Raw genomic sequence first — 18,144 nt, 5'->3', positions numbered from 1 at the left:
AATGTAGGAGTCCTGCTGACACTCCCAGGGAAAAGCACTGTTGCAGGTGTTGGAGATCTCCAGCGGGACGATCTCTCAGCAATCTGCAAAACACAGACCACTTACCTGTCCAGAAGCCGTTGGCGTCTAGTATCCGGACTGGGTCCTTCAACACGACGCAAAACCTTTGGAGATAGGTGGCGATGTCTCTTCCAGGGACGTGAGGGTTCCTCATGGATACCGTGATCCGCCTTTCGTCCCTTTGAATGGGAGAATTCGCAATAAACTTGCGGAAAAGGGAGTCGGGCCCAGAGGTCTTCACTGTCTCCCAGTACCTTCTGCATACCTGTAATGATACAAAAGTTACGAAGAAAATACCTTTCATGAAGGATTGCACGGACAGGGTCTCTGCCTTGCTAAATCCTTGTTCCAGGATCATCTTCTTGCCAAAGACTTCCGGGGTCATGTCAGGGATTCTGCCTTCCACCTCTTTCAGCCGCAGCACGACTGTCTGCTTCATCCAGGGCTCCAGAGGGGGGAGACCTTCTGCAGGGCCGGAGCGTTCTGAGGTGGAGGTGGAGGAGAAGCCCCCGGGGTCTTGGCAGGGGGCGGCGGTGGCGGTCAGTGGCTTCTTCGCGGTTTGCTTACTCTTCCCCATCTTGTCGCAGAGGAGTTCTCAGGAGGGCTTCCCAGAGATCTTCAGCGGATTCCTTCTCCTTCTTCTTCCTCGGCGGCTTCACTCTTGCTTAGCCTTTGAAAAGGCTATTGAGCGTCTACTGCCCGGAGGTAGTAACGCAGAGTGAACAAGGGGGGGGGAAGATCACAAACTCGTTCTGTGTGGGGGCTAAGCCTCAAACCCATTAGCAGCAAGCAGGTGAAGCCGAATTTAATCGACGATCCTACCAGGCCGAGTAGAGGGTACCCCACACAGACCAAATGGCTGGGATAGATGCAAGTGGTTCTCAACGTCCTAGCTGGAAGCAGGGACACCCCTAAAGGCAAGGTCGATACTACACTTGATCTTAGCCAAAAGGCCGAGAAGCGATCAGTTGCAACTGATGGCCTATAAAAAGGTGTCTCATTACCAAGGTGTCCCACAAGAAACATCTCATGATGGGTCAAAGCAAAGAGCTCTCTCAAGACCTTTGCAACCTTATTGTTGCTAAACATACTGATGGCATTGGTTACAGAAGCATTTCTCAACTTCTGAATGTTCTAGTGAGCACTGTTGGGGCCATAATCTGGAAGTGGAAAGAACATAATTTCCCCATAAACCAGCCATGATCAGGTGCTCCTTGCAAGATTTCTCACAGAGGAGTGAAAAGAATTATTAGAATATTTGTCCAGGAGCCACGGACCACTTGTGGAGAGCTTCTGAAAGACCTGGAATTAGCAGGTACAATTGTTTCAAAGAAAACAATAAATAATGCACTCAATCACCATGGCCTGTATGCACGCTCACCATGCAAGACTCCATTGCTGAAAAAAAAGTATGTTGAAGCTTGTTTAAAGGGTGAGGCACAACAATTAGACAAGTCAGTGAAATACTAGGAGAATATAGTCTGGTCAGATGAGACCAAAGTTGAACTCTTTTGATGCCATAATACACACCATGTTTGGAGGTCAAATGGCACTGCACATCAACCCAAAAACAGCATACCAACAGTGAAGTTTGGAGGTGGGAACACCATGGTATGGGGCTGTTTTTCAGCATGCAGCACTGGCAAACTTCATGTCATTGAAGGAAGGATGAATGGAAAAACGTATCAAGACACTCTTGATAAAAATCTGCTGCCATCTACCAGGATGATGAAGATGAAACAAAGGTGGAAATTTCAGCAAGACAATGATCCCAAACACAAAGCCAAGGAAACTCTCAATTGGTTTCAAAGAAAGAAATAAAACTGCTAGAATGGTCCAGCCAATCACCTGACTTGAATCTAACAGAAAATCTATGGAAAGAACTAAAGTTCAGATTTCATAGAAGAAGCCCACAAAACCTTCAAGATTTGAAGACTATGTGGAAGAATGGGCAAAAATCACACCTGAGCAATGCATGTGACTCATTTCTTCATGCAGGCGGCATATAAAGCTGCCATTACCAACAAAGGATTTCGTACCAAGCATTAAAAAAATGTCAGTTAGCGTGTTCAAACTTTTCCCCTGTGTCATTCCATTTTATTACACATAATTTATGAACTTATTTGTTTTCGTACTTTGTATGTATGGATTGCATGGGTTGTTACTGACGTGATGAAAATTTCATGTCAATAGCTCCTTTAGAATGGTGAAGTGTTCAATACTTTTCTTTACCCGCTATATATATAGTGTATATTTAAAACCCGCTACAAATTATACATTAATATATTTTTTTGGGCTATCCTCTAGTACTACAGATATTACTCCCTATTGTCAACCTTGCCGCAAATCTGCTGCCTGGCCGTGCTTAGCTTGATGTACCCTGTGATGTTGGTACAAGAATGGCGTCGGTCTTCTCGCTCTGAACAGGTAATTCACCCAACTCTGCTAAGATCTCCAGAATACGTAATACGGGCTTATAGCACTTACAATGTGCCATGCTGTGACTAAGAATGACTGACAGCCTGAAAAGGTGGCTGGCAAGATTTCCGAGCTTTGTATAAAAATAGATGGTTTAGTGTGTGCTGGCACCGACCAAGTTATGTCCTGCTGTGGGTATTAATGGAGGGATTGAACTGTGTGAGAGCCAGGCATTGTAACTCTAATTCTGCCGCATTTTGTATACTGGACACAGTGGATAGGAGCTTTGGATGAGCATACACATATTTCAGCATAGTCATATTGATTTTATTAATGAAGGTTTATATGTGAATGCATCTATTTTATTATGAGAGCTTTGATGGCCAATGTAGAATATGCCATATATGCGTTTCTAATGGATAAAATGATAGAACACACAAGTTAATGCATTGATATAGTCACGGTGGGGCTTTCTATACTGTAAGAACCATATTATAAAGATGTGCTATTAGTGTTATGCTGATTTATGTGTCTAGTGGGATAGATTTCTGCTTTGTATCACACAGAATGTTTGGAAGGGTGGATAAAATGATCCCATTGCGGCTATTACCATGTATTGTAATCCAGTTGAACCATAACAGAGTGGCAGCATTACGGGGTCCTCCCGTCTGCGCACACGGACACAGTGCCTTTATTTGTGGGTACAAAGATGGTGATTTGTTACTTTTTCTAGAACGAATTACTGGAAAGCTCAGAGTACATCAGGAGGAAAGCTGGCATTGTTGCAGCCCACTTTAGATGTTACCTAAGTCCTGTCCATGTAAAGGGATTTCAAATAGGGAGGAAAGTCTCATTGAATAGGCCCATTGTCCCAAAAAGCTGTCCCATGTGATTAATCAGCCTGATCCCCATGGCAACTTGTCCTTATCCAACACAGACTTTATCTGATTAATTATCAGCTGATGTGACTATGGCTGTGCATGTGTGTTTATGTTAAGAAAATTATAGGTATATGTGTCTTGTGTATCGTTCTTTCTCTTTCTTTCTTTCTTTCATACACGCACACACATGTGACTCACGCCGGCACAGTAAACATTTGATAAAGAATGGCTTGTCTCCAACACTGAAATTTATATTAAGCTACTTATAGTGAATCAGTAATCTGTCAGCATTGGGAAAATGTTGTTACATCATGTAACAGAAGGGGTTTAAAACAGAACTCCAACTTTATTTAACCACCTGAGGACCATTGTGTTACACCTCCTTCCTGTCCAGGCCATTTTTTTAGCATACTTATAATTTGACTGACAAATACTCCGTCATGCAACAATGTACCCAGAATGAATTTTATATCCTTTTGGGTGGTATTTAACAAAAAAAATGTTTTTATTTCTTATTATATAAAGGAAAAAAGGCAAAAAATTAAAAAAAAGAACTGTTTCTCTTACTTTTGGCTAAAGCATTGCAAATAAAAATGCCAGGACAGTACATACATCTTCAAAATAAAGGTGAAAGGTGGTTTGATTTTTTTCCCCCAGTGTTTTTTAAATTAAAAAACATATCAGTTTTGAAGGAGTTTAGAAATCGTTCACACTAGAATGCGGTGTGGGAGAGAAAGGTTTCTGTGCGACTTCCCGATCTGCTGCAGGGGTCAGTTAAAGTCAATGACACCCTGAACGCAGGTCGCAAACACATTGCGTTTGCCTGACCCAAGTCTGCATGGTACAAAGTACAATGTGATGCGGTTGCCGTGCATTTAAAAATGTGAATGCACTACTTTAGCGAGGTGCCATGCGATTTCATCCCATTCAAATGAATGGGCATTAAATCGCACCGCATAGACCCGCATATGAATCGCACTGGAGTTCACAGCAAGTTTCTGTGCAATTCAGATCAGGGCATAGCGTGAACCGGCCATAAAACATGAAGTTTGGTAATGGTGCACTAGATACAACTACAGGTCATAGAGAGAGGGATCATGAGTTGAAAGAGTCAGTATACTGTACAGGTCACGTACAATGGGAAGATGGGGATGAAAGGGTTCTTGCGCAATTCTGAAGGATATGGTAAGTGACAGGATTAAAGCTGAATTATACTCCACTTCAGCAGTGCGGTGTCCAGGAGCTCACGGACAGCCGCTGACACCTGCAGCCAATCTTCTTCTATGGTGCGTAGATTGGTCACTGCTATCACGCAATACAGAGTCAATATCACTGGCTCTCTGTCTTTTGTTTGGCAATTACACTGTCCAATGAAGCACTTTAAAAAATGAAGCTTTAAAATGTAGTCCCATTTTTAGTTCTAAGTACACCATCTGTCCATTTATATATAAAAAGAGGATGGCAAACAGTTATATACAAAAAGCAGCTTTTGCTGCAGAACAAATGGAAAAGAAAGAGAGAGGGCACCACCATCTAAGTGTAGATATATTGATAAAAAGCTAAAAACACCCACAAATGCACTCACTGAGCCCTGCATTGCAATGCTTGTCGTTGTCCAAAAGGTCTCTTTGCTGGCTGCAGTCTGTCCATCCAGGCCGCTTCTCTGTTCCACTCTGCTCCACCTGACCATTTTCCTGATGAACTCTGCAGCCTATTATTGGCCTATACACATCCGCAACAGTCACAGTATTATATGGGAAGGACTAACAGGATCTGAGCTGTCTGATATGTAGGTTATTCCTTTACCACAGTGAGTGCATTTGTGCATGTTTTTATCTTTTTATCATTATACCTACACTTAGAGGGTGGTGCCCCCTCTCCTTCTTTTCCACATTTTTTTTTTGCATTAGTGGTATTTACCAAAGTGAGGTGCTGCAGTAATGACAAGTGCTTTTATTCATTACTGTACTTCTCATACTTTTAGTTTAAGGGCATAATCTGAAGTATTATTAGTTTTTACGCCATTCTTGCTAGTTTTGAGCTTTTGCTTCAGTACTTTTCACTGGCACTGTCCCATTCAGACCCCCTGCTACAGTGTCTTGCTGAGAATTCTCTTCCAAGTTGAATGACAGCTATCACCATTCCACCTACTCCTTGTGTACCCCATCTGTCAAAGGTACACTCCTTGTCATCATTTCAGCCTAAACTTACAGGATAATGCTGCAGAAAATGATGCTAAAATCAATAAATGACCATTTTTCTCTGTGACATCCAGGAATGCCAAACACCAAAAAAAAAGAATATTGCATAATGTATGGCTTGCCCTAAGCTTGTTACACACTAGCAGTTTTTTTTTTTGTTCAACGAACGAATAAAAGCTGCAGAGCTCAGGAGCAGGCGCTGTACTAACAATCTGATGTTAGTACAGTGATCTAAGCTATTGTGTTCTGACAGGGGGACAGCCCCCCTGCCACAACAGACCGGTCAGCGCTCATAGCCATTGCCTGGAAGCGCTAAATGGATGCTGATCGAACCTTTTTCCATCATGCCCCTTTGACAGAAGCCTGCTGAACCACCAACTTCTGTCGGGCTAGCCGCTGTACACACAGGCGGAGCGTACTAGGCTTTAGACTCAAGCTAATCTGGTGATTTCGTTTATTTGCAACAGCTAGAATTATCTAGTCTTTAAATGTTATCTCATTAAAGACTTACTAAACCCAGGACCCTACATTCACTATATCTGGTCTCCCACAGTAAAGAGAACATGGAAATGCAATTATTTTAGTAAATATAAACTGCTAAATACCTTTTCTCATCAGCACTTACAGCAGTTCTGTGACTTCTATCAGTGTCCAGCTGAGCACTGGTTAAATCTTGTAGGAGGAGTTTTCATTCTCCTCTGACTGTCCCATGAGGCTGCAAAACCTCTAACCCTCTGTATGGACAGTGCTGGTTGGCCCTGTGCTGATCACATGCACTCTACCAAAGAAAAAAAACCTCTCTAGCCATACACACTAAACTGAACATGTGCAGAGTGACTCCTAGAGCTCTGTACTATCAGCAGATGGATTGGGGATGGTAGAAAAATGGGAGAATCAGAGAAGACAGGATCAAACAACCGTTTTACACAATGCAGAGGATTAACCCCTTAGGTTCCACACTGAGTATAACAAGCATGCTTTACTGCATATACAGACAGATTTTTACTGTTGTGGGTTTAGCATCACATTGATTTTGGTGTTCTGCAAATTCGATGATTGCAAATAAAATATCTCAGCTTTAAAGGGATTTAATTGACTCTCTAATCCTATATGATGTGGACTGTCAATAGCATTAAAGCCGGCCATAGACGGTTCGAATCTCAGCCAGTTCAGCATGGGCTGGATGAGAACTGAACCATGTTTGGACAAGCTGAATGTACCCAAGTTGATTGATTGATTGTACAACCAGCCCAGGGGTGGACTGACAACTCATGGGGCCCCCCGGGCACTAGGGGATCATGGGGCGTCTGTATCCTTGCCCACACTCAAAAAAGCCTATAAAAAAAGGTATCAGGGGCATTTCATGGGGCCCCCTTCTGACCCCGGGCCCTCGGGCAGTGCCCAAGTGCTCGAATGGTCAGTCCGCCTCTGAACCAGCCTGTCAGATTTTACATGCAATTATTTCTAGCGGCTAATATAGCTGCTAGCAGTAATCACTGTGTTCTCCCGACAGGGACTGCTCTCCCCAGGGGCGGACTGACAACTCATGGGGCCCCCGGGCAATATTGGATCATGGGGCCCCTGTGTCCTTGCCCAAACTCAAAAAAGCCTATGAAAAAGGTACCAGGGGCATCTCATGGGGCCCCCTACTGACCCCGGGCCCTCGGGCAGTGTCCAAGTTTCCAAATGATCAGTCCACCCCTGGCTCCCCCTAAGGAAGAACACAATGGCTCCAAGGGAGGGGTTCCACCATCAACACTGACTGTGTTGATGGGGAAACTTGTGGCTGCAGGAAAGAAAATTTCTCCATCAATGCCCGGCTTAACACAGCATTTTTTTTCTGAGCCCCTGTAAAACGGTTTTATTACCGTTGATCCTGCCATGAGATCCACTGATTGTCCACTTCCTGTAACAGACCAATCTGTCCAACAAAAGTGGCAGGTACAGTTGGTTGGGACAAGCCATATAACACTGATGCGGTACTTACAATCAGCTTTTATTCATGTGGTTTAAACCCCCCCCCTCCCCCCCCCAAAAAAAAGCAACTGTAAGAGCTGAATGGCTGCAGCCACTGATTGACAGAAAACTTCCCATCATGTTCCTTCAACAGAAGTTGAATAAGCAATCCTTGTGTATCGCCAGCTTTAATTAGATCTCTTGAAAATGTATGTAATGGACTTATGGCCTGTGCCTTTTTCTGTGTAGGTTTTGAACCCATGGGAATGGAAATTTATTTACGCCCTGTCTAGCTTTTTTTGGCAAATAATGCTTGCAGGATATCACATTCAGTTAAATTTTGTGACTGTGAATGCAGCACACAAGGGGATCATTTCGGCAGTTCAGATGATGAGCTGCTTTTGCAGATTCGTCTTCTGAGTGCAGAATAATAAATGGAATCAATAATCAGGATTGGCTAATATGTCCCCTGTTTGTTCTTTTGCTTCATTTTCCATAAATCAGCCTTATTGTCCTATCTCGCTACCTTCCCTGTACAGATCTCTCACAAGGCATAGATATATGATGCTTAGGAATGTATGCATCAGTAGCTATCAACTATGCAGTGCAGAACATTTGTTGCAGACTTCTATGGTGCTTCTCTTTTGACCCATAGATTTGCTAATGGGTCTTCTAGCATAATGTATGCACCATTTGCTGCATTATACCTATCCCCAAATAATTGTGGGTGACAGGCTGTGCTGCGTGAGGCATGAAAATTGCTTTGGCAGCTATTTCAAGAGTGCTAATGCTCTCTTACAGCATAATGCACAGCTTGTGCTAGAAAAACATTTAAAATGTTACAATGTGTAGAGATGAATAACGTTGTTTCATGATTAGATGTCAAGTACAAAGAGTATGCTTTATTCTTTAAAAAGGTCTGAGTTTCTTGAAGTGGGTTATGTAAAAAGATCCTGTATATGAGGATATGGGAAATAGAAAATAAAAGATTTTTCTCAAAACATTGCTTTCTGTAAGTAGTATTTTACCTCAATACCTAAATGTTTAGTTGAAATTCATAAATGTAAATGATTTCATCTGTCAAAATAATTGAATTCTGTCCAGCCCTCTTATGGTTCATGCAGCCCGGTCTGGCTATATAGCCACTGGATGACATCACTATTCCAAGCTTTGTATGTAACCTCCTTGTCTATAGCTTGCCCAATCAATGAGTGTGACTACATTGGATTACATCACTATTCAGAGATTGTTATATTACCTCCCTGTCTCTAGCCTGTCCAATCAATGAGCATGACTACAATGATGACATCGCTATTCAGTCACATGAGTCAATTTTTATTGTTCAACCAGCTGTGAATCCTCCCACTGAGCTATTGTATGCTGACAGTGGGGAGACTTACCTTGCCATCAAAATACACAGATCAGTGCTGCCGGCTATATCCTGTGGCGCTGATCGAGCTGGGAAAACCCAACAGGGCAGTCAGATGTTGATAGGTAGATTGACTTCTGTACAACCACAGTGCCCATACATGGATGGAAATTCAGCTGGTCTCTGCTGAACCGGCTGAATTTCAATCATCCATGTATGGTCAGCCTAAGCATTCTATGTCACCTCCTTTTCTCTAGCTAAAGCTTTTTATATTACCTTCCTGTTTCCAGCCTTCCCAATCTATGAATGCGACTGCATTGGTGACATCACTATTCAAAGCTTTCTATGTCACCTCCCTGTCTCTAGCCTGACCAATTAATGAGTGCGACTATACTGGTGAGATCCTCCCAGTGCTCTTCATGTTTACAAGCCTGCTTGAACACTTTTCACTCAATTTAAAGGGAAGCACCTTACAATGTGTCAGGATAGACCCTGACATTTTCATAGTGCAATCCTCCCTTTAGCCTTATTTCTAGTAGACTAGTATACTGTGCATCTCAATATGTTTTAATGCACATATACGGTAACTGCAATAAGGGTTGATTCAAGCAAGCCTTGCATGAAAAAAATAATATTCTAGCCCGCTCTATAATGTAACTAAAAAGTGAAAAGATAAGTGTCTGTAAAGAACCTGGTGTCACCCCTTTTGCTTTGGCATCTAAAATGCCAAAATGATAAGACCTTCTCCCTAGCGCTGACAGAATTCCTGGTAGGCAGGTCATGTGATATTTGATATTACTAACCTCTTTCTTGACTCATAACATCCCTGTCTTCAGAGTCAGTGAATGCAATAGGAAATGCAAAGTAAATGGTCTCTACTCTGAGCATAATGAAACATGGCAGCTCCAGAATATAATTTACTCAGGAAATTCAGGCCATGTTTGGACCATAGAATGAATTGATCAACTCTGGCATATTATTATATTCACTTGAAACACTTGATTTAATAACTGTGTTCTTAATTTAATAATGATGATAATGAGTTTAAAGTTTGTTCATCTATTGAATGATTGTGGAAAGAACAATCATACAAAAGATTTTTCATAGATGGCCAGAAAAAAGTCAGTCTGTGTATGTGGAGTGTTTTGTCTATTTTCATTGTTGAACCAGTCATATTTTTTTGATCGGTATTTAAAATGTAATGTTTGATTATCTGACAGATTTATTACCACAACACAGATAAAAAATGTACATTTAGCTTATCATTGCTTGACAGACATACCTTGCCTACACCTTCTTCTGATTACTGGATTCCATTGATAGCTATTATCAGGGGCGGGTTTGTACAATGGATATACCACAAAATGCTTGTGCAATATCTCTATCCGAAAGCATCATTTGATATTATCTGGAATCTGATATCATCGAATGTGTATTTTGTGGACCTTTCAATAAAATATCTTTTTTGGAGGATAAAAGTTGTTATTATTTAATCATCAATAAACAATAAGATCACTCATGAGTGTTCGAAAGTCAAGCACTGTCCAATATCTATAGCAATCTTAAAGCTTCACTGAAACGTCACTGAAAAACGGAAGTTCCACTCTTCCTCCTCCACCCTCCTCCTTTGCAAGTAACGAAAGCAGTTTTTTTTAGGGGGGGAGGGGAGCGGTACTTATTTCCCACTTCCGCTGGAATCACCTAGGCGATCCCAGCAGAAGTTCACCCCCTCCCTCCCTGCCTGCAATCACTTGGGACACTGCACAGGTCCGTGGAGGCTACGGGACCATTCACAAAGCACAGCAGTAGGGAGCCATCTGTGAAGCCGCAGGATGTCACAGCCGGAATCCCACACTAAACATGGCAGCTCCGGGGACCCGAAGACCAGCGTAGAACCAGCCCTGGTGAGGACAGTGCTGGATCTCTGGATTGGTAAGTGAAATTTTATTAAATTACATAGTAACATAGTTAGTCTGGCTGAAAAAGGACAAAAGTTCATCCCGTTCAACCATTAAAAAAAAAAAGTTATAATCCTATACCCACAGTTGATCCAGAGGAAGGCAAAAAAAAACAGCAACGCATGATCCAATTTGCTCCTGCAGGGGAAAAAAATTCTTCCTGATCCCCCGAGAGGCAATCCGATATTCCCTGGATCAGCTTTACCTATAAATGTTAGTATCCAGTTATATTCTGTGTATCTAAGAAACAATCTAGGCCTTTTTTTAAAGCAATCCACTGAGCTGGCCAGAACCAACTCTTGAGAGAGTCTATTCCAGATTTTCACAGCTCTCACTGTGAAGAAACCTTTCCGTGTTTGGAGATTACATTTCTTTTCCTCCAGACATAAAGATTGGATTGGTAAGTGTCTTTTTATTTGTAGCTGCTGAATTTAATTTTTTTAAAAAGTGACTGAAGAATCTCTTTATGTTCTCAAAGGAAACCATGAAGTAGTATTAAACTTTCAGCATTTTTTAGCTTAATACATTGAGAACAATAAAATAAAATTTCTCAAGAACAAAATGTGTTAAAACTCAGCACTTGCTGCTTACAACTTTCAATTCTGCCGCCTCCTGCTGTTCTTGTGCTGCTTCTGTGAACTTCCGGTCTTCACAAGAATAAGTTCACAGTTGACAGTCTTGGACCAGTCTGTTAGTTTGGAGAAAAAAAGGGGGAAGGGGGGAAGAAGCAGGGAAGTGCCTTGCGATCCTAGGATACAGGGCTGTGTGTTTCTATTGATGCACACAGTGTAGGGAGACATAATTATATTATCCCTGCATTCAAGAGAAGATCCACCATGAAATCTGCACACTCAGTAAATGATTAAACCAGCTGCTGAAAATACTTTAAAAAACTGGGGGTTTAATATTACACTTATGGGAACTGTCAAAGGACAATTACCCAGAGAAGCAAAACATATGTGATTCTTATTTGCATCTTCACCTTTAGGTTATGTAAGGTGGAGAATAAGTTGTTTGCTGAAGTGAGCTGACATTTTGAAAATGTAATGCACTTATGAAAAGTGTAACTGTTCCCAATTTGGTGTTTCATTTGAGCTACACTATTCTTAAAATACTGAAAGTAAATCCTCTGTTAGAAAAGTCTGTGTTACTAATAACATGAAACTGGCCCATGAAGATGCATTGAGTCACAGGATTTTACTATAAATTTAGTGGAATGTTATCTAAACAATAAAATACATTTGCCAGTAAGTCAGACAGAAACCAAGATTTTCCTCTTCATAGCATCATTGATTATAAAACCTATTGATTTAAGTTTTGTTTTTTTAATATAAAAACCATTCATGTGTAGCCAATCTATGGATGAATCAATGTATACTGCATAATGAGTAAGTCCTTGTTTAGTCATATACAAGGAATACTGTTCATGTGCTATACTGAGAGTCATCTAAATGAACATTAAAGCAATAAAATTGTGGTTTAAGATGACAAAAATTAGGTTTTTTTTACTCTTTTTAGGCGTACACTGTTTTTCAGTTTTAAATCATATTTATCCATGTAACACTTCATTTTTCTGCCCTAGTTAGATTTTCTGTGAGCTTAAAGACCGCTGGATGTGGTGATGCAGTCATCACCAAAAAGGGAGTCTCCCTACTCTAACAATCAGCTTGATGAAATGAATAGTGAAATAGGTCAACTGCTGACTGATTACTGCTTTTGGGTGGGATGACTGATATCAACGGGAAAAGCTTTTAAAGCACACAATTGATTTTTTGAAGGTGTCTTAATCACTGCACATATCCCATCGATTTTATTAAATGCCTCCACGTTAAGGCAAAATTTGGTGACCTGTTAAAGGCTACGCATGCCCTTAACACCTCACCAAAATAAATCTTTTAATAATCACTACATTTTAATCACATAAAAACTGGGAAGCGTGTTTCCAGCCATTACAGGAAGGTCAACAGCGTAATAATAAGAGCTATTTCTCAAAGGCAAAGGATCGTTTATTAAGATAACAACATTGAGCAACACTGTATATAAATGTAGCACCCTTCTAGTATAGGTGCTAGGATGTACATAGTTAGTGTAGCTTGCTCTTCTGCCTAACAGGGGAGCTAATAGGTAAATGTATCCTTGGCGTTCTGCTTAACAGAGTGCTGAAATCTATTTGTCTGGACTGCTCTTATATTATGGTGCTGTTTAAGTTTGCCTAGTACTCCTGCCTTCTGGAAACCCCTAGAGTTTTCCAGAACAAGGTAAGAGCTAGGCAAATGAACAGCATAAATATGAATAGAACTCTGGACAAACATAGGGGAAGGTAACCCCACTGCATGCTGGGAGCTGGTATTTATATTCTGTGAGCACATGGGATCAGGGTCCTTCCCAGAGTGGATTGTCAAGCCAGGATTGAGACAGGCTTGCCTCCCCTGGCACCTGCAGCCAAGTGGCCTCGGGTGGGTGACCTGAGAGCTTGAAGCTGATTTCAAAGAGTGGCCCTGGTTCATCTAAATCTGACTGAGTCCGCTGAGGATCCTTCCGGCATCACTTAGAGAGGCTTCCGGTTGCTCTACAAAAACATTGCGGGATCTCAGGGACCTGCTGCTGTTAACCCCCTTCTATTGTCCTCTAGTCAGCTAAGGGCCCAGCTAAAGGGAATTCTGGCTAGTGACCTGAAGAGCTCTGTCTACCTGTCACATACTGCATGGGACTTTGCTCAAGCTTCTTTACTACTACACTGCCATTATAGTAGACATCTGCCATCTGCTCCCAGCAAGGGACTTCACCTAATGCAGGCCATAGACGGGTCATTTATTGGCCAAATTTTCATCTGCACAAAAAATCAGCCGATATTAATGCCATTAGTGGGGTCAGCCTGTCGGCCGTTTTTCGCAGATCTTCTCGTTTAGTTTTATCGGTCATGCTGGAAAATCCATGAAAAACGGACGTTTTTCGTGGACATTGGTGGCAGCATCAGTGCCAGCAACGACCGATTTTCCGTTTATCGGCCGACAATTCGGCCGATAAATGACCCATCTAATTAGGCTCCATTTTAGAACAGCTAGTGTCCTTAAAGCAGGCCATAGACTTGGAGAAAACCAGACGTTTTTTTTTTAGAAAATCGTAAAATCGGTCTTTCAGTCGGTCGACGTTACTACCATTGTAAAAAAAAGTCAGATGGTTTTTGTCCCGTCTACGGCTGGCAATTAATATATTAGCGGTGTCCCTGCATAGAGCCCTGCTATTATATTTGACAGAAGAAATAGATTATGCATAAGAAGAAGAAGAAGAAACAACATTGTATCTATTTGTACTTGAATAGAAACATCTGTATCCGAAATGGATACAAATAGATACAATGTTGCAACTTTTTCTTCTTCTCCTGCAAAATATTTTTCTTCTTCTGAAAAATCTATTTCTTCTTCTCCTGCAAAATCTATTTCTTCTTCTTCTTCTGCAAAATCTATTTCTTCTTCTTCTTGATATTCTATTTCTTCTTTTCTTCATATTCAATTTATTTGAAAATCTGCAAAAAGAACAGCCGATTTGACCATAATTACCACAAAAATCGGCCGAACGACAAAATCGGCCGACAATTTTCCAGCAGGGCCGATTTTCTAAATGTCTTAAAATTACGAAAAACGGTCGACCGATTTCCCCACTAACGATCCAAATATCGGCCGATTTTTTTATTGGCCGATAATTCGTCAACTTTATCGGAAGTCTATGGCCTGCTTAAGTTGTGAAGAGTTTTGTTTCTGAGTATCCTGCTGCAACCCCCTAACACTATCCAAATCCCTCTTAAATAAGACTGCAAAACAACACCCCTAGACTGGACTTTGACAAACTAAAAGTGTATGCACCTGGTTGCAGGAAAATACTTTTGTGTCTGGCTGTCAGCATAGTAGTGGGGAGAACATGGGCAATACTCAAGCAGCTCCTATGGAGGGTAGTGCTACATAATTACCTCTATAAAATGTATTGTGCCAGAGAACTCCTCATTTGCAGGAAAATGCGGCATTCTAGACTAAAAGCATGAACAATGTGGAGACAATGGGGGTTCTTTACTAAAACTACAGGTTGTAAAATTTGGTGCAACTCTGCATAGACACCAATCAGTTTCCAGGTTTTATTGCCAAAGCTTAATTAAACAAGCTGAAGTTAGAAGCTGATTGGCTACCATGCACAACTGCACCAGATTCTGAGTGCTCCAGTTTTAGTATATCTCTCCCACAGAGACTAGGGAACAGGAGTGATTCTCCATTTTTTAGCCACAAATTCCTAAAATATATAGGTTGCTTGAGGACTTTTTAAGACTATACTTATTACAATAAACTTCTGCAACACATAGGCATCCTGTCTTCTTCGGGAAGTTCAACTTCCATAGTAAGAGATGCGGGATGGAGGGAGAGCACATCTACTCACAGCTAGGGATGAGATTTGATTCAAGCTTGAACTTGATTAAAACTTGTAAGTCTTAGTGCCAATTCACACTGATGCAGTATGGAATTCGCACATGTTTCTGTGTGATTCCCACACTGCATCACAATCGCACCCCATTCATGTGAACCGCTGTGGGTGTGTATGTTAACGACACACCGAAAACAGTTTGCAAAACATGGTGCGATTTGCAGAATCAGATCTTTGATTGCATGGGTGTGAACGCCCATGCAATCTGATTCTGGTGCAGAAAAAAATGGTCCTGCATGATTTTGGAGCGACTGTGGTGCGATTTGTGCCATACAAAATGTATGACTCAAATTGCACCAAACAGAAATCAAATGTGAATTGCATGGGAATACTGTGTGATTTCTGTGTGAATCACATGCGATGTCCAGTGTGAACGAGCACTTAGGCAAATTCTGTGAATTTTTCCATGACCCAAAATGATGTGCATAGCCTTTGTCTCTGGTTTAAAAGTTGTGAGAGAGGAATACCCAGCCCTTCACTATAAGTGGGGATGGGGGGGGGGGCAACTATAATGTGAATGGGGTAGATATACTAAAGGTAAATAAACTGTGCACTTTGCAAGCACAATTGCACCTATTTCCCCCAGAGCTTAGTAAATGTGCTAAAACTCTGCTGATTTCTATCATCCAATCATGTGCAAGCAAAAATACTGTTTTTTTAATTATTTTCCTTGCACCTGATTGGGTATTCTTTACAAAGTGAAGCTTTACCACATTGCAAAATGCACAGCCTATTTACCTTTAGTAAATCCAACCCAATGTGTTGGAGCTGGTGATAGTAACAGGGCAGAAAGCTTGTTCTCTAGCTTGAGCTCTGTGTATCTCTGATATTGTTTTCTTTTAATTAAGGAAGCTTCCTTTTTATTTTTTTATAGCTTGGGCTGGATTTGAGTTCAGCCATTTAGAAGGCTTTTCTTTGTACAGGTAGTAGTTTAGTGGTTGAGCATTTTTTTTAGAGGTCTTTCATTTTAGTTTGTGGTGATAAGGTCTTTTCTTCTTTTGGCTTGGGATAAATAGATTAAAGCAATCACTTGCTGCAGCAGTCTGTACCTGAGCTGCTACACCTTTGTTGATTAGCTCATCACTACCTACAGCATACTCCAATCAATTCTTACACATACATAAACCAATCTTACCCTAACTGGTGGTGGGCAGGGAGAAACGCGTCAGTGGGCATGGCTGGACTAGCAGCTGATGCCAACACCGCTATTCACATTGGGGAGGTTTATGTGGCGTCCGTCTTCCCCACTTTATTGTTCTGAATTGATGTGAGGATGCCCATTCTCTGTTACCAGCAGAGTTATGCCAAGTTCCCCAGCTTTGAGCACCGCTACAAGTTCAGTCGGCTTTTTCCTTTGGGGAAATTGTCCCACTTCATGTCCAAAGACAAACCACTTATTCTGCATTATTAAAAAGATTCATTAGAAATAAAAGTCTATAAAGCGCCTGCCAAAAAAATGCATACCTCTCTGACAAGCAGCAAACCCTCACTTTGCTCTCTTCAAGAGCTACCATCTTCAGCAGAATCTTCACATTCCACCATCTTCCAGATATGTGATGGCAGCTTGTGTCATGCATGGTGGTCCCAATGCCAGTACAGCACACCATATAGACATACTGGCAGGAGGAACCACAAGGCATAGCGGGGGAACCAGGCATCTGACACAAACAGAGCAAGCAATAAAAATGGAGCTAGCATCACACCACTTTGGAGTTATCGTTTTTCTACATACTTACATTTGAACCAACCCCTAAGCTCACAGTTTCCAAATACATTATGTAAACATGCCAAGGGAGAAATATAGAATCTGAAATTGCTGATCCTTCTTATTGAAAATTATAGTTTCCTGCCTGTCATGCTGGCCCTCTGGCTTCATTATTTTGAACCGCTAACCCATAACTAATATGTAGGCAAGCACTTTCTTCAGATTTTTATGATCTGCATACTCTAAGTCACTTACTCAGAAGGTTGTGAAGCCAGGGGATTACCATAACAGCTAAGGAACGAAAGCACCTTCAGAAGGAGGTCAGCAATGGCAGCCCCTATATTTCTCTCATGACAGGCTTACTTTAAGTGGACTTAAATTCATCAAATTGGCACCCAGTGAAATAATGGGAAAATACTAAAATTGTTTTTATTTCTTTCAAATGAAAAAGGCGAATGAACATCAGTAGTAACTCTAGCCTATACTAACATTCATTTTCTTCTCTTCTGATAAGCAAGTGTGCTGCTATAGTTATGGAGTGTGCTGCCATGGTTATGGAGTGCGCTATGATGGTTTTCCTGCTCTGCATCGTTTTTGCATCAAGGTCTTAGCTATTCAGGACATTTCTACAAAGAATTCTCCTTGGAAACACAGCTAGCCTAGCTCTATATTACATTTGTTCCTAGCAATCAGCTGTCTCCATGTGGCCTGGCAATGCACTGTGGCCTTGGTCTTTAATTATTGGGTCTAACAATCAAATGGCAATATGCTGTCAAGCTGCAGTACCATGTGAAAGGCAATTATTTTAGTCACAACCCACTTAAGCCATTATGAAAGGTAGTGCATAACTGTGTATTCACATATTATTATTATAAGAGGCGTACAAAGAACACTGCACAAAAAAGAATATGTGCTAATACACAATATGGAAATAGTTATTATCATTGATAGTAACAGTGTTTCATGTGCTGTCATACAGTCTGCATTTAGCTTACTGGATTCTTGTAGGATGATTAGAGTGTCTGCACAAAATAAATAAATCCAAGATAGAAGGCATCATAAAAGTGGAATTCCAGCCAAAAACATTTTTTTATGTTTTGGACAAAGTGGGGAAAGGCTGGAAAAT

At 41.2% G+C, this 18,144-nt stretch overlaps 1 protein-coding gene and 1 pseudogene across 1 annotated transcript in view; one reads left to right on the top strand and one right to left on the bottom strand.

The window, feature by feature from the left end:
- The window catches only part of STRA6 (signaling receptor and transporter of retinol STRA6), an 85,366-nt gene that overhangs the window by 42,074 nt on the left and 25,148 nt on the right, over positions 1–18,144 (top strand). Inside the window, exon 7 of the mRNA XM_089671379.1 lies at positions 2,368–2,487. Within this exon, the coding sequence (XP_089527505.1) occupies positions 2,368–2,487 (120 nt within the window). The remainder of the gene's footprint in view (positions 1–2,367; positions 2,488–18,144) is intronic.
- LOC149467604 (U2 spliceosomal RNA) lies at positions 933–1,025 on the bottom strand (annotated as a pseudogene).

The sequence above is a fragment of the Staurois parvus genome, unplaced genomic scaffold (genome assembly GCF_062004578.1).
Source record: "Staurois parvus isolate SC_StPar_1 unplaced genomic scaffold, SC_StPar_1.0 ptg000105l, whole genome shotgun sequence".
NCBI lineage: Eukaryota > Metazoa > Chordata > Amphibia > Anura > Ranidae > Staurois > Staurois parvus.
Note: the sequence above shows the minus strand (reverse complement) of the source record. Positions and strands in the feature narration are given on the sequence as shown.